The 27,464-nt window shown below is 35.8% G+C and overlaps 1 protein-coding gene across 1 annotated transcript in view; it reads right to left on the minus strand.

The window, feature by feature from the left end:
- The window catches only part of PLXDC2 (plexin domain containing 2), a 254,956-nt gene that overhangs the window by 61,395 nt on the left and 166,097 nt on the right, over nt 1-27,464 (minus strand). The window contains 3 exon segments of the mRNA XM_009085899.4: nt 2,891-2,990; nt 11,634-11,752; nt 14,597-14,719. Of these exon segments, the coding sequence (XP_009084147.1) occupies nt 2,891-2,990; nt 11,634-11,752; nt 14,597-14,719 (342 nt within the window).

Below are 27,464 nucleotides of genomic sequence, written 5' to 3' on the forward strand. Positions count from 1 at the left end.
AGCAGATAAAGGAAATATTTATTTAAAAAAAACCCAAAAAACCAAACAGGTATAAAGCCACCTACCAAAAATCTCCCATCTCCATGCTCTAACCCTTAAAAGATAAGGTGAACAAGTGTATGTGCCTGTGTGCTTTTAGGGGCAGATAAAAGGGTATTACTGCAAAGTCTTTATATAAAGAAGTATATTAATAAAAATAGGTATCATATTCGCAAGTTCCTCCTTCTAAAAAAGTTCAGAAAATATTTCCTTTTAGCTCTTGGCTCTTCAAGACTTTTCAGCACTGATTAAAATGCACTTTTGAAATGAAATGGCTGATCAAAAAGCATGTTTTCTCTTCCCAGAATGAAATAGACTTGCCTGGCTTTTGAACTCATCTTTCAGAAGTATTAAAGAAGTTATTACCAATGCTTTGGACAGTACATCTGGAAAAGAATCTGATAAATAGTTAGCTTTAAATTTTCTGAAATTACTTTAATAAACTAGGTCCATTATATTGAAATTTTAGTACTGAGCATACAAAAGGCACCAAATATTTTCAGCATTTTTAAAAGTTGAGGGGATATATTTGCTCAAACAGGCTTGTGCTGCTTTTAGTGACTCTTAAAATGCACAAGATATACCAAAAGAATTAACAGAGCTCAAACAAGAAGCAGTAGAGTTTGGGGTGGTTTATTTGCATTATTTGTGGGGGACGATTTTGGCTTTTTTTTTTTCTTTTTTAATAGCTAGCCATGAACATAAAGGGAGACTGGGTTCTTTTGATGGAAAAATCTTTGAAAAAGTGGCAAGCTAGAGCCAGTAGTTATACTTCTTTGCCTTCTCTTGGGACAAACAACAATTTATATTCTTCCATTGTCTTAAGAAGCCAACAAATAAAGTAAAATAACAAATCTACCACATCACTTTTTCAGTAATTGAGTAGAGCCATAGTTGATTTAATACCTCTGAAAAACAAGAATTCAAGAACATGCATATTTTAAGAGCATCTGATACTGGCTTTCTATGGGCCAGCATTATTTACCACTCTGTCTAGGTGCTATTATAGTGCCTGTACACATCAATATAAACCTATTTCAGTGAGCACACAATTCAGCTCCAGGAAAATCTACAGTGAAATGATGGTTCCCTTGATTAATATTAGCTCTCGTGTAAGCTGCAATCCAGCAAATATAATCATGAATTACCACCATCCACAGGACTGCTAGGTAGGGGCAAGAGCAATGCATTGTAAACAGCAATACATTAATAATGCTCTCAAAACTACTGTAGCAGTGGCACATTTTATACTCCTTGCCCACATTATAGTCTGACTTCTGTTAGCAGAAAGTGTCATGTGGAAAAAAAAATAGATATGCTAAAACCAGAAGCCTAGTAAGTAACTCTGCATTCATCAAAACCAGTAGTATTTACTGGTAGTAAAACAAGTGCTTGTCTGAAATATTTCTACAAAAAGAAACATTCAGACTTGAATAAAGACTCACATCTACCATATATTTTCCATACGAAATACATAAATCTAATACAAGTCCTTTAGTGTTGTTTTATTATGGAGGCCTGATGTCAAAAGATATCATCCTGTTGCATCTCTTGGATAGAATTTCTTTGTGACTATTCTCATAAATCATTTGCATATTCAATTAACCTAATTTCCCTCTGAATCCATATTTGGAGATCTTAGAAACTGAAGATTCAGAAACATTCAAATGATTTACTTGCAAATATCACTCACATTACTGAAGTTTCTTGCCTTGTTTCATTTGTTCTCAAACACTCAAAACCAATCCATACAAACATAGGCATAGCTACCTATCACACTTCAGAAAGAAATTTCTTGTCTCTTAAGTGAAATCTTGGCATGCTACATGCTTCACACTATTCTGAGCTCACAAGTAACAAATAGCACTGAAATTTTCCATATTCCCCATGACTGAACATGTAAGATATAGGATTAATGCTCCCTTGTGCTAAAGACTTTTATATGTGACAAGGAGATAGGATGAGCTGAGAGGCCAACAGCACTGGATTTTTCAGTGCCAGCCCCATCTGCTGTCTGTCTTAAAGCTGGGCTGGATCAGGTCAGTCCTTGTGAGACCACAGGTCTGCCAGAGTTCACTTTAGGAGAATGTGTCTGGAGTCAGCCCTAGGAGCCTTGTTCAAGCACAGCTCCTTCCATCTGCACCCTGCTATTAGGGCTTCATTGAAAACTGATCCTAGTAAATTTTCTCTAAATATAGAAGTAAACCCAGTAGACTCGAAAAGTGAGCATATTCTCTAATGGCTAAAGAACCTCAAAGGGTTCTGTACACAGCACATTAGAACATCAAGAAAGTCACACTTGATTTCCTATTTGTTTTCAGTGAAGCCATGCAAAGTATAACCAAAGCCAGACAAAACTAAATTCCACCTGCAATACTGGTGCCATGACTATGTGAGCTCAAGATGTTATTTCATAACTACATCTCCTCTTTTTTCCTCTCACTAAAATGTATACATGAATTTGAAATACAGAATAAAGCGTCAAGAGCTTCCAGCCCTGATATTTTTGGATACAGACTTTTTTTCTGAACAGATTGCTTCTTCTTTACTATGGATATGAAAGCATGTTCCACATAAAGAATCTTATGGAAAACCAAATTGAGTCAGTTGAGAGTTTAATTTGACATTATTTGACTGGCCATTTAATTTTACTTACTTAATTTATCAGCTCAAAAGAAACAATGACAGGAAAAGTCATATTGGGAATTATCAAGCAAATAAAATTACATTTGAATTAACAAGCTGAAATTAGCTAAGTGATTTGTTGTGCAGCTAATCACAAGCTTGATGGAATCAGCTTATCCTAATTTCTCAGCCTCCAAACCATTAGCACCACTACAATTCTACATACTGGGAATTTGCTGGATCCTGTGCACGACCACAAATGCATCTGAAAGTCCCACTTTCACTGGGTGATTGGTTGAACTTATCTGTGTTACAGCAACAGGAATCTAAAAGACAAAACAGAAAGATATTATTGAAATATTGAACTGGAAAAAAACATTAAAAATAAAAAGCACTGCCAAAATGAACATTTAACCAGTGTAACTTAAAAGTCCTAAATAAATATTTTCTTCAACATAGCACAATAAAACCAAGAATTATTTGAAAATAGAAATTACTGGTTTTACTTTGTATTTTATCTCAGTTTTCATGTGAACCCTTAGAGGTAGAAAAATTGTCAGATACAAAGCAGAAAAGCGTAGTAATTTTCAGTAATTTATTTCCCTCATCTGAAGAAAAAGTGGGATGATGTGCCAGTACACTCAATGATGAGAAGACAACACCTCCTGTCAACTTCTGAACACAAAAACTGTGAAAGTTCAGCTTGGGATGAACACTTTAAAACTTATAGCTCAGTTAACTTACACTGAAAACTCTGTGAAATTTTATCTGTAGAGAGTTCTGACAGAACGATAATAATATTTATTATGTTCTCGAATAGCAGGAAAAGAGTGTTGTGGTAAACATGGAAAATTCCAGATGCTCAATTGCTAATATCTAGAGTAAGGAAAAAAGATATGGAGATAGTCATAGACCATTCCAGCTTTATGTTACAGAGCTGTTGACACTAGGTAACATGGCTGCATGAAAACAAATGTCAGGTTGGATTCCATTCTTGGGACAAGATTCCAGCTTTGGGTGATACTTCTATATAGATATAACAGGACTGAAATTTTTTGAGATGTTTGATTTAGTGACATGTAACATTTCTTCAATATTAATATAGTTTAATGATTGACTGGTCACAAAAAAGCAGCCATCACTAAAGGAGCAGCTCAGACTGACAGTGCGCCTTTACAGCATTCAGAAGTTCTACCCAAGACTGAGAAGCAAACATAAATTTCCTGCCTAGCAGTTCTCCAGATGGCACTAGCAGAGTAAAAATAATGAAATGCCTGCATCAATTAGCAAGGTTAGACATTGCAAAAAATGTAAGGATATAATACAGACCAAAAAGAGTGCAAGGTAGGGTTTGGGGAGCATGGTGTAGGAAGCAGCAGTTCTAGAAGGAATCTCAGTATTGTAGTGGATGAACAACTCCAGCTGTCAAAGAGGACATCTCAGCAAGAAAATTTAATTGATATGATATTTGGTAACACAAACAGTGAAATTTAGCCAAGATGTGGGGTGACCATTTTACTTTACACCTGAAAATTAGATCATTGCTGATATACCACACAGACTTTGAAAGGATATATTTCTTAAAATAATGCCAAAAATTAAGAGAAGGAAGATTAAAAGTGTCATAAAAATAATTTGTAAACATCTCCAGTTCTCAAATGCCATTAACAGAAGTGTTATAAATGTCCTTTCTATTTGACTTCTGGATGAAATGCTGAAAAGCTCATTAGATTACCACAAACAAGTACTACAAAAGCAGAAATTCCTCAGTGACTGAAGAGTCTTCTATACTAGCACAGAAAGACATAAGCAGTTTCCACAGCAGTTGGAAGCTTCAGGCAGGTACCCTAGGAGTAGAATAAACCACAGCTTTCTATAAGCAATTATGAACTTCTGCCAGTTGCTGTTTTCACATACCTTATATTTGAATATCTTACTTTTCTCAGCTGCCCTTCAGTTAACCAGAAATTTCTAGGCTGAAGGCAGATGGAACTGGATGATGCGTAAGAAACTGAGATACAAGGTATTAGTTTAATAACCCAATAGATTGCTCTTTACTTGTGTGAAACCACAAAAATTGTATAGTTGGCCAGTATTTTTCACATAGCAGAAAAATGAAGTAAAGAGCTGGGTATTTATTCAGTGACTGAAGATTCAGTTCTGTCTGCATGATAATTAATTGCATGATTTCTGGCATTTGAGTTAAGCATCAGTAGTTCTCCTTGTTCCCAAAATACCTTTTGGTTTTGCTTTTTCCCAATTACACTGGTAAGTAAGTTCTGGTGAATTAAACATTGTCATAAATTTCCATTCCTTTTACTTAGTGACTGCTTTTTTTGGGGTTCTTGCACACATGATCTGGTGTGGTATAAAAAAGGCTTGTGGCATGTTGTCAAAATGACAGGAAAAAGAAAACTGGCTTGGAAATACTGCTAGAAATACATCAGCTTAAATTGGGCTTATATCAGCTGAGCTCAGATGCAGTTATTGGATAATATGACAGAAGAAGGCCAAAAGCCATAATTTCAAATTCTTCAAAATAAAAGACTCACTAAGTTCAGAACTAAGTCTATAAATTTTCTGCAGCATGAAAGCTTAAACAAAATAAGGGAATTATTCATACTCTCAGAACACTGGAAAGAAAAGCTTACATCAACTATCAAAGAAACTGTCTTAAAGGATTTTGAGTAGGATACTCTATAAAACCTTTTGAAAGTTAAGTTAGACATAGCACTGATGAGGAGGATGCAATGACTTTCTCTTCAAAGTTGGAGAGGAAACACAGCAGTTGAAGAAAGGACACAGAGTGTACTTGGAATTGGAATGAGTAGATTTGTGACAAAAGATGCTGGTAAAATTGTCATATTAACGCATAAATTGTGCCTGAGGTTGAAAAGGATTATACTCATTTGTATCATGTGAATGTAAACCAGGAGAAGTTGCACTCTGGCCTTCTTGAATAAGACTCTTCTTTCTTTTTATTCTAGTGCCTTTTCACATGTTTATTGTGAATTTTTGAATTACTGTAAAATTTGCATCTTTCCCTCAAAAATTATGAAAAAAGCAACCTAATCCATTTTTTTGTTTTGTTTGGTTTGGTTTTGTTTTGCTTCTGGGAAGGAGTGATGAGTTCTTGCAGTACTAATGCCACAAGTGAGGGGTTTAGGTACTTTATATTTTATTTTATTTTATTTTATTTTATTTTATTTTATTTTATTTTATTTTATTTTATTTTATTTTATTTTTTTATTTTATTTTATTTTTAAAAAATAAATTTATTTTCCTTACAACTAGGTTCAGACCTTGAAAGTTAATAAACTTATGAATGGCTCAGTGATATGTGGTACTAAAACAGGATGCAGTAGCCAAGCTGAACAGGATATATGCAGAAAAAATTCAAAAGAAATGAGAAAAACTTGAAGCAGAAGTAACAATAGATTTTGCCAAAATCCCTGCAGGTGTCAATACTCCAGTGCTGGGAATTCTACTGATTGCAAGGAACTTTCAAAATAATTTCTAAAACAAATAAGAAAGCAGTAAGGTCCAGTCTAACAGAAACAGCAGCCAGCAGTTTGGATACATGTTTTAGAAGCAAGGCTTAGAAGCAAGAGCTTCTGTAAGATCAAAAAACAAAAATTAAATTAATATAGACAGCTCTTCAAACTGAAGGGCAGCCTGTGTGAAACAATCATGCAGTCAGAAATGCAATCAAAGTAGAAGGCAGTCCACAACCCAGGAACACTCTTAATCTCCTGAAAAACTACAGTGCCATTATACCTGTATTTACTAAAACATATATTCATTTTTAAGGAATGGAAAAAGAAATCGGTAATATGTGTACTGAGTGCCCTACTACAGGTGAAATATTTTGCATGAGAAGTCAAGATAAAATGACCTTTTACCATATGCTATCTGATTTCCCTTTCGACAGAAAGCTTGTAGCAAATATTAAAACAGAAAGCTTGTAGCAAATATTAAAACAAATTATGGAATATTACAGCAAAATATAAATAGCAAGCAGAGAGCTGTTGTTCTGGATTTCTCACCTGAATGGCAAGACAAGTCATAACAGGCTGACATGTTAAATGGTTGAGCAGAGAGCTAGGAACCTGCAAGTGATTGCTAATGGTTGGCAAGGATTTTACAGCATTACCTTCTTAGAATGGCTTTTAGCTAGAATAACTCTAAACCATCTGTTAGCTCTACCACAGAAAATGTGATCTTTTGTGTTGTACAAATCACCAGTTTATGAATAAACTTCCCACACTAGCACTGAGGCCATTAATGTCTATATTTTGGATTATATTCTTCGACAGTAAGGAAAGGGGTATTTAAAATTTATGCTGAATTCTATGTATCATTGGGATCTGTAATCTAGACAGCATTTTTCATGAGACTTCTCAAATTTTATTCCTTTCAACTTGGAGATCATATTAGAATCCTATTCTTCAAAAGTGGTAAAATCACAGCTTCTAAACTTACCCTGAAGGAGGTGGTAAGCAGGTTGCAATTATTGCCCTGCTTCAAACTGAGTCAAAGATAAGAGCCAAAGTATGTTGCAAAATAATAATTAGGAATATAATGTTCCTAATAGGTGTTATATAGGGTTTATATAGGGTTTTCATTGCCAGTTTCCTAAGTAGTAATTAATTAGCCAACAGGTTAAAATGCATGAAAATCAGGAGTTTCAATTCGTGTAAATTGAGCACCTCAAAAAGCAAAAATCATTTCCATGTCCATACTTGATAACAATAAAAAGGCAAAAATAGCATGATGGGATTCCTTTTTTTTTTTTTTTTTTTTTAAATTTAGTTTTTTGTGGTTTTGCATTTTTTGTGGAGTTTTTTGTTATTGTTTGTTTGGGGTACTTTTTGGCTTTTTTTTAGTTATTTTTAGTTTTTAGGAAACAATAGCTAGGTTTGAATTCTTGTTACTGAAAACAGAGTATTTTCTTTCATGCCTAGCAGGGGCATCAGTTTTATTTAAGTGCTAGCACTTAATAGTTTTAATTTAATTCTGTCTCCTTCTTAGAACAGAAATTCATTCTACTACAAGTCTCTTTTAGAATTATTTTCCAAATTCATATATTGGGCATTTTTGAGCAAATATTTTAACTTTAATAATGGTTTCTGGATGACTACATGAATAGAGAGTCATTACTCTTTAAATGAACAACTAGAGTCTTCTCTAATGATATTAAGAAAAATATCCTAAACAATTAACAAGACCTATGGAACCATTGCCTAATTTGTTTTATATTAATAATGATAAAAAAAGAAACCAAATATTACACTTAGGAGCATTATCTCTAAGCATTAATGAGAAAAGACTATATGGAATAGTTATTTTGTTTAATAAGAAGTGAAACTCTTGAGCATTGAACTTTGGTGAAATTTAGAACATAAGAAATGAGTATTCACTACTAATACAAAAAAAGAATGCCTTTGCCAAAATTCTTCTTTATTCCTGTGTTCTGCTGGCTTGTTTGCACTGTAATGTATTTCACATGTAGTAGAGGTACACCAGTAAAATTTCCATGCCAGCTCATGTTTCCTGACATATTAAACATTTGCTAGAATAGTGTTGGTGAAGGAAAGTGACATTTAAAATGGAAGGTGCATGCACTGAAAAAGAAGTAAATTGCTAAATAAGTAAATAATTTACTTGTTATAATCCTTGTTATATTTCAAATTGTTTTCACATTTTAAAAACTTGACCATACAGATCCTTCTCCTAACAATTAACTCTTCTGAAAGATATTCTACTCCTTATTTGTCTTTTCTGATGGTTCTGCTCCTTTTCTTTTTTTTTTTTTTTTTTTTATTTTGGACAAAACTTTTAAATTTCAGGTTGCTTTCTATTGGGGAAAACAACAGAATGCAGAAGATTGGGCTCTTTGGTATTCAGCAAACCTCCACTGGGATCCTGTCTTGGTGGTCAACACCCGGTTTACGAGACAGCAAACCTAATTTGGGAGCAGGAAGAAAGTGAAAAAAGGACTCTCAAATTGAATGAATAAATAAGAAATAAAAGGTAAAATTTACCTAAAGTGCATTAGACATAAAGCACTCTAGTTGTATCTGCTTTAAATGTATAATCACAGTTTTTTAAAGGTAGACTCTTTTAGATAAATGCCTGGTGTCAACAAGAGAGAGCCCCTATGAGATGGTTGATGAAGCTGCTGGCAACCTTTTTGTGGCATTTCTTACATGGTGCTCCAGCTTGGGGGTTTTCACTGACAATGCCATGAAGACATCTCAGATTTGCCATATATCACTGTCATTTTTGATGAACTGTGATGCTAAAATAAAATGGCACCAAAAACCAGTAGAAATCTTGTGCAACTTTTAGTCATGCTAGTGAGCACTTCCACAAGTAATCTTACTGGAGTTAATGGGGCACCTGACAACATGACTCAGCAGCAAAAGAAATGGAAGGACTTCCTCAGAAAGCAATGGATTCAGCACTGCAAAGTAAATAAATTCCTAGCGAGGCTTTTAAGCACTAGGACCGAGTTTAAAATGATAAGTGACACGTTTGTTCTTTTTAGACAACTCGTGTCTGATCAGTGATTGGATATTTTATTTAATTTTCCTCATTTGGGTAAGACCGTGGTAATGGAGTAAAGGCTACAAATAAAGAGCGTTGTTGTCTAGAAATCCCAGTCTCAAAACACATTTCCCAAGTAATTCTGATGGAATATACTAGTTGTAACTTTCTAAAATATTTAAAAAATTTTTTCTCAAAAGATTTACAGGTCATTAATCTCTTAATGAGATGTTAAAAAAATCTCTTTCCTTAGTTATGTGCAATAGCTTTAAAGTAATATTTGGAAATTCCATTCAGGGCAGGAATAACTCATGAGAGGGGATGAGTTCAAAGATTCACCAGTAGCAAAAAAGCACATTATTCCATTTGCAAATTCCAGTTTTCTGTCTCAAGATAAATGAACAAAACATTAATAACTCCTACCCACAAAAGATGTGGTTTTGGGGAAAGCTTCCAGTAATGTAATGAGAGCAAGCAGCCTGTGCATTGTAGCTCAGAAATTGTTTATCCATGGATTAGATGTCACACTTCCCTGTAATTCTAGGAACCACTTGTGGTAGAGGAATGGCCCATTTACTCCTCTTTTCCTAAATGAACAACGATTTCAACTACCTGACACTGCATCACCATTTTCTTTTGTGAAAAATGTATGCCAGATACTTTCAATTTAGAGCAATAACTTCTATCACCCATATTAGATCAAATTTGCACAGGGCTAGATAATACCAGGGAGTGCAGTGCATCTCATAACCAGGAATAGAACTCTTCGGAAAATGTCACCATTTTAATGTCAGAATGCATATATAGTTCTTGACAAATTTATCTTAAAACTAGTATCCAAAAACTCTCTATGTCTTGAAGGCAGGAAATTTTGTGCAGTCTTTAGAAGTTTTTGCTTTTCTTCAAAAAGGTTTCAACAACAGGAGATAACCAAAGCTTTTAGTGAACACTCTTTTGATCAAGTACAATTGAACTCCATTGTCCTAAGCAGAGTAAAGCTTACATGAAGTTGGATTCAAAATGCAAATAAACTTCATTTTCTTAGATGAAGACTGTAGCCTGCACCTAAAATTCAGAAAAAACCCCAAGCAGACTTTTCATCAGCATGTCTTTTGTAAGAAAAGGAAAGCCATGTACGTGGGCGTACCAGAAGTTTCTTGTTTCTACAGTACTGATCCAGCAAGAACATATTGCAGCAATCCTTTTCCAAGCGGCAAAGACCTTAAGTGAAGGTAGGACTGCTGCTAGCAGAAAAACCCAGATCCTGTCTAGATTGCTAGTGAATGGCAGAGGAGTGTTATTATTTCTGCTTCATTAAAGGTCCATAGCTACAATACAGGCATGAAAAATAAGCCTGAAGACTCACAAGTGTTTTCCAGCAGAGAGAGAAGAGAGAAGAGATTGCTCCAAGTCTGGACAATTGGTTGTATCACTCATTAGAGTTTCTTACTATAAGGAGAATAACTGAGAGCTGCATTTTGAAGAGAAAGTCACAGTGTGTATGCCAAACAGATTAAAATAACAAAACAGAACAGAACAAAAAACCCAAACCAAGCAAAACAAAAAAAAAAAAAAACAAAAATGAAGACATCATTTTGTCACTAGGGATTTAAGCTTGTCTACTTTCTGATTCTTATTTGCATGAATCGGAGAATCATAGAACACCAGACTGAAAGGGGACCTCAAGGATCACCTGCTCCAGCCCTTCTTGGCAAAAGCACTGAAATTCAAATAGGCTGTGGTTTCCAGAGCTCTAGCAACTCTAGAAAATAAAAAAAATATCACTCAAAGCATCAACTGGAATTCTGAAACACTTGAAGAATGCACAAGAGCCCATTTAAGACAACATACTGGTGCTATGAAGGCAAACCAAAAGGTCAAAATCTAAGCAATTTTATCATCAAACAGATGGAAAACCTCAGAGCTAGCAATACAAACTAGTTATTTCTTGTTTCAAATATATGAACTTCGAAATGTGTGAGTTGCCAAAAAACTACAGCTGCAGGAAATAGGTGACCTTTTAACAATAACCATTGATTCTAGAGTATTTTGAAATGGTTCAAGATTGGGTAGACAATTGAAAAAATTTGATCCTATCTTTCAAAACACACGGGGAATTTACTAAAAGCCCAGGAATTTACTGAACATTTAACACTCACAGACATCAAAAAAAACCCAGTTGAAATCCAGGATTAGTACATTTGTGTCATGTTGACATTTTAAAAGTCAATTATATGAACATCACTTTAATAATAATATATCATTTTCATCAAAATAGTGATCTTATAAGCAGCATAATGAAATGATCTTATATAACTGATCTTTCAAAAATCTTCCCTCCCACACAAAAATGTAGGGAAATTCCTGACATGTACAAAGTAATTTGTCCACTTCAATGACAATTCTCAGACCAAACTTACTTCTTTGTAGCCGAAAATGATACGCCCATCATTGAGAAGGGTGGCCTGAAAAGTGAAACTCCCCAGGTTGTAATTATCCTGCAGGTGTACATGGTCCCACTGGACAACTAGTGCTGTGCCTGTGAACCCCAGAGTGGGGGTAGAGAGGCAAAAGGAAGAAAAAATGTGAGAAATATATTAACTGATTGTAGGAAAAGTACTTCACTGCAGTTCCTTGAAACAAGACCAGTGATTTGTCTCTTTCTAGCAACTTTCAGCTCCACACCTTGAAATGCCAAAGATACTACGACCACAAGTTGAAACTGGAATTCTCTGTAATGTAGATATCACAGTGCTACACAAGCAGCACAACTACTGCTAAAGCAAGACTGGTCAAAAAACTTGTTTGAAATTTTACAAGAAATCAACTAAAGGTAGGATCCAGTAGTTTGGGCATGCCACCATTACCACTTCTCTGCAGTGGCATTCTTTACACTCTATACATAAATCCTGATGGCTTTAAAATGTGAAGTGCTAACAGCATTCCCTGCTTAGTGAAAGTTGTTATTTCAAGAATTCAGATTCTTCCATTAACTGTGCATTAATTAAATAACTTTTTTTTTTTTTTCCTGCATGGTGCAAGCCCTTGCTGAGGTTCTTCAAATTGAGAAATGGTAGGTGTTGGCAATAAATAAATGTAGTTTAAATTAAACTCACTGAGAAGTCATAGACAGGGCAAATATTGAGTCTGGTATGCAGAGATTCAGTTGCAAGAGCCTTGTTAATATTCACAGGAGTTCACTGGCTGAAGATGCACTTACCACACTAAAAATATTTCTAAAGCACCTTCCATACCCTGTGAGCATATTTTACAGATGTTGAGACACATCACCAAAACTGTGTTTACTGAAAATAACATTTTCATCTTTACATGCCTTTCTCAAAAACTTCTCTTTTTGGCAGTAATGGGAGTTAGTTATTTGTTTTGATTCAGACTTTAATTTCCTTTCTAGAATGTTAATGAGGGGTCAGTACATGTTCAGCTCAATTTATTTTGTATTTGTCTTTGAAAAATCTTTTGTTACAGATCTGTGCTGCAGCTGTCATGAACACATCTCGACAGGGGTTGTCATGAAACTATGAGCATGCAAATTTTGGGTCCACACTGCACCAAGTACAACACATTATTGTTCCTTGTGTTTTTCTGTATAGTAGATAGGCATTAATTGTGCACAGAGTGCATTTTTTCCTTTGTGACCACATTCATTAACTACTTTTTTAATATTTATTTTATTGCATTAAGTTTTATTTTAAATGAAAAGTTATTACTTTCATTTTAAATGTAAAGTTATAACTTGTAAAGTTATTAGAGCACAATCAGCCAGAATTTCTTCTAGTCAGTCACTGAGTACTTCAGATCTATGTGAACCTCAGAACCCCAAGGTAAAATAGAAATCAGCTGCCCCCCAAACTGTCCTTTCATTCCAGAGGCTTTTATGTAGATTTGTGTGTACCTAAGTTCCTTGGAGTTAGCTCCACCAGTGAGACTTTGATGGATCCTCACACTCTGTGCTTTCCCACTACTGATGCTGCTTTATGGCAGAGCACTTACTCATGGGGACAGAGCACAGATGAGTAAGAAATAAGGTGCTGAAGATACAATCTGCACAGTTCCTTTTTACTTGTGTTAAGATAGAAAATTCTTTGTCTTAAAGCCCATGGAGCTCAAAAGATGATGCATTACACATGAAGAAGAATCCAAAATCTCAAAGAACTGTTCAACCTCATATTGAAAGCCATGTGATACAGCCTGGTACACCTGGTGTGAAGACTGGACTATAATGAGAATTTAGGACTATAATGAGAATTAGCAACATCTTCTCCAGAATCCTCAGATTCTTTAAGTAAATATAAAAAAATCTCTGGCAAAAAATGTTGAATAATTTAAAACATGAAAACTGCATCTTTTTCAAAATTCTTCATGGAAGGAGTAGGATATTCTCATATAAGCATTTTATTGGCTTTTTAACAAACAGACATTGCAATGACTAGATTGTAAGGAAAGATTATGACTAGATGTAAAAGATACAGAATACGTTTGATAACTGATGTAATTAATAAAAAATATTATTGGAAATATGAAATGTTTTTGAACCTGCTGGTAATTTTTGTTTGAATTCACTATAAATAATCATACATAAAATAGCACAGGTGTATCCAGGACAATTTAGAAGTCATGGATGTCATGATACTAACTCACAATACTAAACTCTCTAAGTTTTAACTGTCACTGTAGCTGATCACTAAAGGCCTGAGGTAAAGCACCAGGTGCCTTTTAACCATGTAGGGTATGTTTCTAAAATATTGATTGCAACTGACTTCAAGAGAAAAATAACCACACATTCAAGGGCTTTGAAACTTCTCACAGGTTTCAAGTACAACACTGCAGCTTGCCTTTTCCTCTTTCAATCTTTTTTACAAGGAACTGTTGAGAACTCTTGGTGTAGATGAGTGTATTGGATTCCAATTCTGGGACTCCATGAACACTTAGTCATTGACAGGTTTATTAACCTTATCCCTGCCCTGCTTCTGTATTTCTTGCTATTGCACTCCACAAACACTACTTTCATTTTAGGTAGTGGACAGATGGTATCCACTATAAATACTTTGAAGTAACACTTTGAATTTACACTGTTATATAAGAAAGATTTTCCCTTCTAAAACTGATAAAATGCATTGCTAGTTTGAGTTTATGTACTTCAACACCTAGACGATATCTGCTCAATTGAAAAAAGGCATTCATGACTCTTCACTGTGTTCTAAATCAATAATTGCTTATAGATATCAAGTCACATGCTCTATACAGCCTCTAAATTAAAAACAAAAGGCAAAAAAAATATTTAAAATCCTCAGTTCTTTCTTCCGAAATAGTTATTTAGGAAAATAAGAAGAGGCAAGGGATACAGACAAGGACTGCTACATACCATTATCAAAGTATCTGACTGTTGAATTTCTTGACACACTGGGGTCAAAATTTGCCATTAAGGGCGCAATATATTGAGTAGCTGTTAGCATTCGATGCACAACTTCTCCAGTATATATGAAACCTACAATAAAAAAAATTGAGACCATTTCAGTAAATTCTGAAAAGATTTTAATAGAATGGCAGGTTGAATTAGGCATCGCCAGAGCATTAAAGGGTCATCTGAGAGAAATTAATCCCACCACAAATTTTATAGTGAATTAAATAAGAGCTAAAATTTCAGAAAAAACATCTGTGATGGCTGCCAGAAAAACAAGATCCAAAATGAATAATATAACAAGTAGTTCAAGAAGGTTTTTTACAGAAATAAAACCAGGGAAAACTTAAGGAAAAATAACTCCAGTTAAGAGCAAAATGCAAGTATGTTGCATTATGAAAATAAGCCATTTACCATCAGGCATATCCCATAGTGCTTTCTTCCATACTTTCCAAAATCTGCAGTTTGTTTTGCTCATGCAATTTGTGACCTCTTTTAAAGTTAGTCTAACCCTTTTTAATATTTCTAGAAACACAGAGTGAGGGACTATTTCAGACTAAAGATGACAACCTTTATAAAAAAGTGTCAGATGAAAAGTGGAACAGATAGGACTTTTTCAGGTTTATAAGGCAAGCACCATTTCTACAACATTCTCTGCTGTGTCAGGTTTCACTAGTCTGTTCTATTCATCCCTGAATTGACAGTACTCCCCAGATCAATAGTGGGCTTCTTTCATCTGAAGTGCTCATCCAAAACCTCTTACTGGTTTGGAATTGGAGTCCTTCCTTTGAAAGAAGACCAGTCATCTATGGGAGATACATTAATTCTGCAGTTTTCTCAAAGCAAACATCAGTGTATTTTAATGGCAAGGACCTCCTTCTATTTAAAACAATAAATGGTCTACAAATAAACCTGTGTTGTTTAGGTTTGCCAACTCCACTTCAACTGGTTAATGGAACTAATTATTTTAAGTGCCCAGATGAAAGGTTGATTTAAAAACTGCCATTGCCCTAGAATGAGTCTTTTTGTTACCCCTTGCCTTTAAGTTGATTTGAGCTGCAGAGAGATCCTCAAAACTGATGTTTGCATATTGCCTCTCCTCCTAGTGTTTAGCAGAGGGTGTCTTATGATGTTTTTGCTTTTTCTACTTCTATTGATTCAATGAAGTACATTCCAACAGCAAACATCTCAACAAGAATAATATTAGAGCTGACAATTTTCTAACATGAAGAATGTTATTAGACATATTGAAGAAACAGAATTCTTTACTGGAAAATTATAGCATTATTTCAACACTAATTTGGCTGTTTTATGTTTCCTTTTCCATTTTCAATTCCACTGAGATTCTCTCCCTCTACAGAACCCTTCACTGCCAAGGCCAAGAGTTCCTTTCCTACCTTTAGTACCATGGCAGTACAACATGTGATGAAGTAGCCTATAAATCTAATTCTAAAACACAATTGTGAAATTCCAGAATCAAATATGAACCTAATCAAAACTGCTATTATTGTATACTATTAAAAACTGTTAGCGTGCAACCTCACTTTATTAACAATATCTCCAACCTAACCAGTGTGAGATGGCAGGGTTCATTAACAGATTGGTTCGATATGATATAGGAAATCTCTGAGTGCATGAAAAAATAAATTTCTGGAGTGCTTTAGGCATCCTTCTACTCCTGTACTATTCTGAAATACACAGTCAAATGTTTGCCAACTTTTCATGGAACTAGTTCTAGAAGTCATAAGATGCTATAAACAAACAAGTGGTTCTCTGGAGTAATTCTCCTGCACGGCTACTTATAGATAATATCTTGTTCTGTGAAGTCATCTCTTGTGGTGATAGGGGGCCTCAGAAAAAGTCAATCATGGGGAAAATACAACCAAAGATTCAGTTGCAAAGATTTGGTATCTGACAAAGGGGTGACCTAGGAACTGAGATTTTTTTTTCATTTAAAACATATCTGTACATTCAAAAGATGCAGTATTTTAATATCTAAATAGGGCACTCCCTAACTACTAAATTATTCTTAGGATTAAACTAAAACTTTTTTTCTTTTAAATTTTTTTTTATTTTTTGTAGCAGTCAGAGGGGGAGACTGTGGGTCAGATTCTTCCAATTGAATATCTAAATACTTTTCTCTTTTGGTAATAGGGAGAGAGAAACACCAGTTTAGAAAAAGAATCTGCCCACACATATTTACAAGTCATTTTTAAATGTGAGCTTTCAGAATATACAAGTGTGGCTGATTTTATGCTATTACTTATTTTAGGATAGCCAACTAGCTTGTCAAAGTATAGTCTCCAAAAGGCATTTTCACTATTTCCTGCTTATTAGTGTTTGCTTCTAAAATGTCATTCCCTTGAATAATAATTCCTTATGCTTATTTAGACATTTTCAGAAAGTATTATTACACAGAATTCTATTCCTTACTATGTGCTGCTTATTATCCCTGTGGACATCTGCACACATATTTTAACACAGTTGTGGGTAGGTCTATAACCTTGAAACCATTATTCAAAAATATTTTGAAGACAATACAAAAAAACCCTTTTGAATCTATATCCGTACTTTAGAATTAGCCTTAACAGTTCAGTACTTATTCATCCCTTGCACAATCATCCTTCACTTGCATAGTTTCCCTTTCATGCTTTCATCCCATTTACAGTATAAATGTCACCCTTATAGCTAATAATGAGGCAGATACAACAGGAAAAGAAAGGACTCAGTGGGGCTGGAACACTTAACCAAGTAATCAACCCAAGTCATTAGTAACCACAAGGCGTACTTCGAAGTATTTGCCGGATGCAGCTCCACTATAGACAAAAATGGAAAGCAGGAGGTGGATGATAGCTGGGAAGGAGGCAGGCCTTGCATGAAGATCATTCTAATGAGAACTCCAGTCATGCATCAGAACAACTTGAAAAGGAACACACAGTCATTTCAAATCATCCCAGCGATTCACAAGATGAAGCCACCATTGACCATGGACATTTCATCATTGCAGCTATGACTTAAAAAGAGCAGCAAAAGTAAAATTACCTTGTTCTGGAATGGAATTCCACAGAAAATTAGCTTATGTTGTTTGTGACCTAATTTTCTGACAAATGCCTAATGCTTGTGGTTGATTCATTTAGTCAAGGAAGAATTTTTCAGACCTGCAATTTCCTGAACCACTTAATCTTTCCTTTGTGGGAGGCAATGGTAGAGCTCTTTTCCAAGACTCTCCACAAGCACCATACCTAGAAGCATAATATGCTCCTCAATACTGAAATGAAGACAAATAGGGAAAAGTGCTCAGCATTTTGTAAGTTTAATATGTCCATATAAATTTAGCTAAAACTAAGGTTGAACTAATACTAAAACCACTTGTAAATCAAGAAGTAAGTATACTTCTAGTTCTCACAGTGTACAAATTTACACTCGCACAAACAGGGGAAAAAAAATATATAATGCCACTTAACCATGAAAGCACAGTCTCACTTAATGTAGGAACCTGACTTGATTTAAAAATGCATTTTATGCCTGAATATACCCATTCCAAAATATGCTTATCTGTTGCATGTTAACATATCAAGTTTACAAAGCAAATTTAATGTACAAGGTTACAACACACTGCACATCATATTTCTGTGATTTCCTTTTTTCTATTCTTAGCTGTGCACTAACAGTATCACTTAGAAAGTTTTTTGACAATGTTTGCCAGCAGAATGACAAAATATAGTTTTAAGGTAGCACAGGCAATGAGTCCTTTGAAGTGTGTCTAAAGAGATGGTAGGATATGTTGACAAAAACAACAAAAAAATAATTATCTAGGTTGATGACCATCTTCTAAGCTGCCTGACAACTAACTTGTAAGATAAACCCTTGTCTTTCTCTGTGGTGGGTTGACTTTTGCCATCTGCACCCTGTCCACCCAGCTGCTCTCTCACACCCCTTCCTCAACAGGCTAAGGGGACTAAATAGAATGAAAAAATGTGTGTGTCTAGACACAAACAGGGAGAACACTTGCCAATTGCTGTCATGGGCAAGAAAGAACTGACTTGGGGAAAGTTAATTTAATTTGCTGCCAGATAAAATAGGTTTGTGTAGTGAGAAAGACAGATTAAAACACCTTCCCTCCACCCCTCCCTTTTTCCCAGGCTTAGTTAGTGTCACTCCTTTATTCCCAACTCTACTCCTCCTCTGCCCTGAGCAGTGCAGGGGGATGGGGAATGTGACTTGTGGTCAGTTCATAGCCCTTCATCTGTGTCAGTCCTTTTTCCTCTCATTTTTTTCCTATTCCACCATAGATCTTTCCCATGGTCTGCAGTCCTTTAGGATAAACCTGCTCCATTGTGAGAGCTTACAGCCCATGGTTCCTCCAGGAGCTCTCCAGTGTGGGGTCCTTGGCAGGCTGCAGTGGATATCAGCTTCAGTGTGGCTCTCCCATGGTCTGTGAGGAAATACCTGCTCCAGCCTGGTCTCCTTTACAGATGCTTTGGTGCCTCATCAACCTCCTCCCTCTTCTTTTCTCTCCTTGGTGTTCACACTGCTTTTTCTCATGCTTTTTGCCTCACTACTGACACTGAAGTGCAACATATTTTACACTTTTCAAAAAAAGCTCCCCTAGGGGTGCCACCAGGGCTCAGCTGTCCCCTGCAATGGATTTGTCTCTGTCTGGCAAGAGCCAGTCCCCCACCTCCTTCCACAGAGGCAGGCACTCTGCTACCTAAACATTACCACAATCCCTAATGCAACTTAACTTAGTATCTTGATTTTTTTAAATATACATAATGTTTTATTTTGTATATCAACTGTTTTATCTGTAATATGAAAAACCAACATTATTTACCTGAATTATTGGAATTTCTTGTTTCTTGTTAGGAGTTTTTAAAATTTATGTACTTTTAGTTTAGTTACTTTCTAGTAGAAGATAGGTGGAAAGTTGCAGCTGAAAGAGAACCTAATGTACCAGTCTTACCCTCAGTAATTGTTAGCTCTTGCCCAGGTCAGGATACTCACACTATATAAAATCTTTTGTCTTCTAAAAAGGAAAAAAAGTTCTGGCAAAAAGAAAATTATGGAGAAAAAGAACCATTGTGTCTGCTGGTGTTAAATAACAGCAGTGAAATCAGTTGATGTGAAATTATAACTTCAAATTGCCATATCATTGCTATCATAAAGAGAACAAAAATTTATAATTAATTGATCCAGAGTTGCAAGTTTTCTCTTTTGTTATAAGTCCAGTGGGATGTAGGATTTTTTTTGCAATTGTTTTGATTAATGCTGCTGAGAATTTTGACTTGAATTTAATTTTCAGGATGTTTCTTATTTTGCTTCTCACTGTTTCTGACACACCACATTTTTATCTTAAATTCTTTTTCTTCTCTTCAGCAGTAACAGTAAAAACCTGATGAACCTATTCTTATTTCTGGAAATAAACTACCCAAGAGACATTTACATGGAAAGATGGCGAGATATGGGGGCATAAAACATCAGAAGTAGAGTTGCTCATGTAATTTATTTGGTGAAGCTGAAAAGTATTGCATAGGTGTATAAAGCACAGCCCTCAAAACTTTGCACCGTATCTTTTTCAACTATGCTGAAATGGCTTTGCCTGTGCTTTTGCTGATATTTCTCCACCAGCTATTTCTTCATGAAGTAAATTCAAGGATATGTTATGCTATTAAGCCTCTAAAATACATTGGAATGCTGAATTCTAGAAAGAGATAATGCAATTTACTTTCACGCCTTGTCCTACATAGCCATATTAATTTTTCTTTGATATTTCAGTGAAGTAAGCTTTAAGTAATGTCATTTATCCCCTGATGGCTAATTTATTGTTATGTCTGTAGAAAAATTTTATCATCACTGTAATTGCATGAAGATTACAGTGTAATTAAACAAAAGGATAACAGCAACTCCAGATCCCTCAGACAATCCATGAAAGTTAAATACCTTAATGAGCTTTCAAGATCAGTGTAAAATGAAACAATCTCTCATGCTATTTTATGAATTTTTTCTAGCCTTCTGGGAAAAATGAATTAGAGAGAGATTTTACATATTTTTTTGCTTTGCTTTTGCTTGACTAGATTGAATGTCTAACCCATTTCTTCTGGCCTGAAAAAGTGGGCTATCTGAAAGCTAAACCCCAGAAGGCATGAGCATAGCTGTTTTTCTTAATTGCATAACTTTGCAAGGCTTTCTTGTGAGTCCATGCATGAAGGTGAAAAGAAAAGCTACCCACAATGCTCATACTCTTCTCTGTACTTCTGTGTTATCTTGTGTAGATATTTAAAGGCCAGAAAATTAGTTTTTCACCATTATTTTCCCTGCTGCTTTGTTAGTACTTAAAGCAAGCATTATCTGGAATATTTGGGAACGTGCAATGTATGACATTGAGTAAATGTCAGTAAGTTTTCCAGCTTGCTGTAGTTTCCCTGCTATTCACTCTCTTTTTGAAAAGTATGTGATCCAATGGAATATAATCCATTCTCATTAATAGTCTATTCAGCTCAATGAAGGAATTTAGGGGATAATGTATCATGAAACTCTTGCAGTAGATGTTTTTCTTCTGAAAAACAATGCCACAAGTCTCCTTGTCAGGAGACTCTAAGATACCACTAGGTAGAACATAGGAGCAAGAGAACTTTTAAGAAAGGACAATGATGGAATGCAAAGAACTTGCAAATATAATTGTAACTCAAGTATCTCTGTATATACTTTTAATGACTCTAAATTGCAATGCTCTCAACTTCAGGGGAAAGAAACCACAATGTTATTTAGAGTTTAATGGCTTTTATCTATTCCTCTCTGACCACACTTCCTTAGAGAAAATTCTTGGAAAGAGGCACGAAATGCTTTATCTACTCGGGGAGACACCACCATGAGATAGCTCCCAAGAGCCTCTCAGCTTCAGCCAAACAAAGGCCAACACTGGCCTAGACAGACTGGAACCAGAGAAAAGAGGTTGACAGGAGGGATATGTCACTTGGGATGAATATCTTAGCAGCTGTGTCATTGTAGTAACTTTGGCGTGGCTGAATCCTTGGAAGAGGCTTGAATAGAGCTGTTAGAGGAAAATCTAATTTTGCAGTCTCTTTCTGGTACTTTGCAGTCTATTTCTGCTATTTACTGGTTGGGTAAAACACCTTCATGCCTGAACAGATCTTGTCATGAATAAAAAAAATTGGATGGTGCTGGATGATTTTTGGATGGTATTTTAATGTTTATAGACATTTAATATAATTGGGGGGGGTTGGAGGGGTGGGTGGGTTCATCTTTTAAGTTTTTTACTTTTGCTGCTGTCTCTCTCTTATACTGCCACAGAGCACAGAGTCTAATAAAAAAACCTATCATAAGCTTTTGCCTTTGCTCTGTTTATTCATTCCAGCTAAATTTCAAAGTTATTTCTTACCTGATAAATCACAGAAAACTTGAATCACATGATACATAGGATTTTTTTTAAAAAGGCTTTCAGGTTATCCTGAAATCTTTCTCCAATGTTTCAAATAATTCAGTAAGGCAAAGAATAATAGAGTTTAGAAAAATGCTGAATGCCATCAAACTGGGTTTTCATTCATTCTAGAAGTTTGAAGCAACAAGGTTGCAGAAGACAAAAAAAAAAAATTAAAATTTTAAAAAACCTGCTTTAAATATATGCATAAAAGAAAGACAGTTTGGTGAATGTCTGGGGTTTTACTGCAAGAAATCCATGTTATTTGAAACATAACTTTGGAGGTTTTATGTATAGATTAACTCCACACCCATTGTATAATACTATTGCATTGCCTTTATTAATCTTTCATAAACTACTTAAAAAACCCCATGTATATGGGATTCACATTCATGTAAAACAACAGCACACAGCATGTCAGGGAAGACTGCAGAGGCTAACATGCAGCATTAGAGAAGTTTCAGATACCACTAAATTACATTTCACATGTATACATAAAAAAGTAGTACTGAAATAGCATATAATGAACATGGGTTTTATTCTATTGGGAATTTTTCAGAGGGGAATTAAGCTCTGTGTTCCTCTACTGTCAACATCCTGCCACAACTACGTGCAGTCCGATGCCTTGCTTTCCCACCACATTTTTTGGTGTTGCACACAGAGTTCAGAGAGGTGAGGCAGTGTGGGTTTGCCTCAAGCAGAACTCTTCAGCAGTGAATGCACATCTCAGAATAGTGAGATAGAAGCTGGTAAATGTCCACATACAACTTGGGCTGCAGGGGAGGCAAGCTGTGTTTTTGTGTTCTGAAAGAGCTTCTTGCTCATATGTGTTGCTCAATTAAAGGTTGTGTCAATATAAGCATATTATCCTTTTCTCTTGTTGAACTCTGTCCCTCCCAAGGGGACTCAATTCAGCCACTGTAAGGGAAAAGCAGCTAGCTCTGCCCCTTTCTGTCACTTCAGCCTGATGCACAGCCCTGGATATACCACTCATCAAATTTCACCACCAATTTATTTCTCATCTAGGTGTAATTAATGGCAAACAATAATTTGAATGAGGAACCCCTACCCTCGGTCCATATTAAATAAACCCCAAACCAAACCTTTCTGATTAAGATCAATTTGCTGGTCTATCTCTGTGCAGGGGACAAATGTTGTGTAGGCAGTGAAGGTGGCAGCCTGGTGAGGTGAGGAGCAGAAAACAAGAAATAAAAACAATATTCAACCAGATTTGTAGCAGACACACTGTAACCTGAATCTGAGACAATTTTGGTTTTGTACATTCTTTGCCTTCTTTTTCCACTTGTTACCTTACAATGATTTTGTGCTATGCTCATCAGTTGTAGAGCTAATCTATGAAAACATCTGGCCTAGAGAAGAACTAGACAGAGAAAGGGCAAAAATATAAGTGGGGGAAAACTAGAATATATTAGCCTTAGTTTTTAGAATTTGAGAAGTAAATAGCTTTGGTATCATCAAACAGCTTGTGTTTCCTCTTTTGCTACATTAGTTTACATTAAAGCAAATTACCTTACATGAAAGCACTGTATTGATCTGTAATTTAAAGCACACACAAAAACTTCTGCAAACAGGTGGGGAAATGGACAAATTTCCTTTACATAACGAGAAATATTGCCTGCATAAAGGGCACCTATATGATATTTCAGTTTTATAAAATTTCAGTACTAAAGACTTTCATGGTTTTTACCTTGATGGTCACACACAACTTTGTAATACATGATGGAAATGGGAAGACCAAAATGTCCTCCTCAGTGCAGTTAATACAGGAAGATATTCACCCAGATCCAAAAGGATGAAGCTTTCTCTCTAAGCAAGTAACTTAACAAAAGTCCCATAATGATATTGGGAAAATCTGTGCTGTCAAACTGGGTAATTACACTCTCATTTCAAATTAATTCTTTTAATTAAAGAAAAAGCTTTCCCTTATCTTCCTATTAGAAAAGGACCTGTGCTGTATCACAGTTCCAAGTCCAAGGTTTTAATTATCTGACCAAAAAGAATAAAGGACCAAAAAAATTTCAACACTAGTGTGAACTAAACCATTACAAGTCTGTCATGGGAAGTATACTAGCTTCAACTTTAAACAAAAAAGCCTGGAATAAAAGTAACATCTTTACAGTTTTAATTTTAAAATAGTCGGGTTTTTTACTGAATAAGCACTCTAAAGGGATGGGTCAAATGATTTCACTTATGGACATAAAAAAATTAAAGAAAAGTCTTTGGTACCATTTCCAGAAGTTCTCAAAATGTGGATGCCCCTTTAGGAAAAAGCAGTGGTGAGCCTGTTTTGGAATTGTGTGTGCAGGGGTTTACGAGCCCAAGGGAATTGATCCTTCCACCTGAAGATCTCAGACCTGTGATAACCCATCTTTTCCATGCAGTCAGAGTGAGAAATAGGCCCATGGCTAGGCTGGGGGTGGCATGTAGCTGTGCTGCTCATAGTTCAGCTTTGCACAGGCCTAAAAAGCCATCAGGAAGAAGCTGATTTGTGTGAAATCTCTGCAAAGCCCTCTAGTAAATTTAGTTCTGCCTAGTCTCATGGCTGGTTCTAACAGGTTGAAGTGTATTCATCAGTGGAATACTGCACTTGCTGTGATGGATTGTCTGGGCACTTATTGTATAACACCATCCCTGCCAGGGGGTGCCTTATAGCACTGGCCAGCATGTACTATCAGAAGCATCAAACTGGGTTTATGTTTCTGTGCCTCAGTAAAAAAAACATATGAAAACATGGTTCATGGCTTTTAGACATTTGCAAAAGACCAGAAAGTGTCATCTTTCATAAATTCAGTATGCATTGGTACACAATCTGAAAGAAATTCTAAATGACTGAGATTGAAAATGTTTTGAGCAAGTATTTTGACCATCACATGATGAGCTAAAATATGACTATTGGAAGAAGAGGCAGAAGAACAAAATAAAAAAGGTCCTTAGACTAAACAAGACCAAAAATTAATTTCTAAATTAATTTCTAAAAAACAGAGGACTTAAGTTAGAATGTTGTTCTATCTTATGGAAGATATATAACACAATGCACACTTCACTCTGATGATAAATGTTGATCATTTAATCACATGGTAAGTTACAAGCAGCAATAGGATATCTGTGGTAAATGCCATGTAATAGCAGGGTACATAAACAGTGATCCCTGCCTCCCAAGCCAAAGTGCAGCTTAAAACATAATTATGTTTAGACTTAGTAAAAGTAATCATCAGATGTGGCTGGATTGTATTTGCCAAGGAACAGCCATTTAGGGTCTGCCCAAAGAAAACATGTTCATTCCTTTCAACATTAGAAGCTGGTAAAGCATAACTGTAGCCCCATGTCTCATCACCCACCCAAAAGATAAAAGTTATGTCAGGAAAGCTGGAAGTCTAGTCTTAATCTAAGGCAGAAAGCCTTGGACAGACATTAGCTGTAATGAGGATAAGGCTGTTTCATCATGCTTTGGTGGGAAACATCTGTCTGTGGCATAAAACACAATAGGCTGCTCTTCACATCAGATGACAGCTACAGAAGAGTGGTGACAGTTCTTTCCATGAGCATTTTAACCACTTCCTTTTGAATGAATAACAAAATGGAGAGTATGGATTAAACCGCCAAGAAGCAAGAAGAAAATGTTGCCTCCCATGAAACCCCAGGAAAAAAAAACATAGTCATGTTCACATTCTATTATTTTTTTAAGAATTAAAGTTCCTGAAAGATTAAATTCAGGAAGCATGCACAGGCAGGTGCAGAAACAAAACTGCTTTCAGCTATCACCTGCACTCATTGTTGTTTTCATTGTTACAGGTCATGAATGGCAGCAGAGGGAAAATGGAGAACCTATGAATTTTTTTTTCTTCATTCAGTTTGAACAAAATAATGCAGGTTCTACTTATTTCCCTTGAGAGAGTATAGACATATGGCTTGTCATCCTTCTCTCTGCTGTCATGACTCCATTAGGGAACTGATTATTACTTTTACTCTCGCACAAATTTTATACCCCAGAAACTGCTACTTTCACAAGTTGCCATCAGTATGGCAACTCACATCCCATTTTTGAGGAACACAATTACTTGTTCAGAGTACATAATCTCATTAGGTGAGGTGCATATAGGTCTTAATAGAGGAAAAAAATATTTTTTTCGCCACAGGATTTGATGACCTTTGTTAAGAAACTAATAAAAAGGAAGGAAGAAAAGATTTCATATGTCCGCCCTGAGTATACACTTTGAGGCACTAAGACAACAAAGAGAATTTTGGAAGGTTAACATCAGTATTATCTATGCTTTGACAATCTTCTCACAACACTGTGGATCTGTCCTCTCTGATTTGGAGACTCAGTTGCAATGGTCAGTCCTCAGTGATGATATAATGTTTTAAAATGCACCATAGACAGGAAAACACATAAAACCAATCATAATTTGTTACAAAACACAGAAATGTGTTTTGTAAATTTAAGCAAGGAAGAACCAGCTTTTTACCCTTTTTTACTAATTGTGCTACGAGTATATGAAAGGCAAGTCATGGCTAGAAGTAACCAAGATTTTGTTACTGAGTCCAAGTAAAGGCTCATGAAGGTTTGATTCATCTGGAAATGTAAAGAGGGGATAGCTAGTGCAAAGGGTAGTGAAACCCTTTTAGTCACACAAGCATTTTATGAGACATTTCAGAAAACCAGGACCTTGGTAAGGGGCCAGAGCCACCTTCATCTGTGCCCTGCTGACATACATCAATCACTACAACCGTGAGTAGTGAAGTTGTAGTGATTCCTGACACAGTTAGAGCACAGCTTCCTGAGCTCAGGAGCTGACTGTGGAAGGCAAGACCACAAATGACCAAGAGCAGCAGAGTGACTTTGTTGCATTAACAAACCTATTATCACGTGTATCCTGATTCATTTGTACGGTATCTGACAGAGCAGGGTTTTGAAAAAGAGAATATCTTACAACTTTCCACATCAAGCAAAGTGACAGAAGGAGGACTCTGAGTGTGAGATACACTGGCATACAGTGTGATAGAATAATATGTTTTCTTGACAGAGGAAATAGTGGTTGGGACATGTCTGATCAGCAGGACTGATACATTGAGAAAGCCATCAAACCAAAGCCACCATGATCACCCCCACATCTACTTCTCCCTGACAATACTGGACTAGAGAGCTGAGGGGTATCCTCTCCTGAACTGCTCTGGTGCTTGTTGTCTTTTTTGCACTAAGCTGTCTGGAGCAGAGGAGGTCAGTTTCCAGTTGGTCACGTCAGCTCTTTTCTTCTGTCAGCTCTTTTCTAAAGCCCTGCATAAGATGCAAGTTCAACATGGAATTTAAAAAAACACATTTCTGTCCCTAATTTCTCAATTCACTACCCATCCTCCTTTATTCAGAGATAAACC

The sequence above is a fragment of the Serinus canaria genome, chromosome 2 (assembly GCF_022539315.1).
Source record: "Serinus canaria isolate serCan28SL12 chromosome 2, serCan2020, whole genome shotgun sequence".
Lineage (NCBI taxonomy): Eukaryota > Metazoa > Chordata > Aves > Passeriformes > Fringillidae > Serinus > Serinus canaria.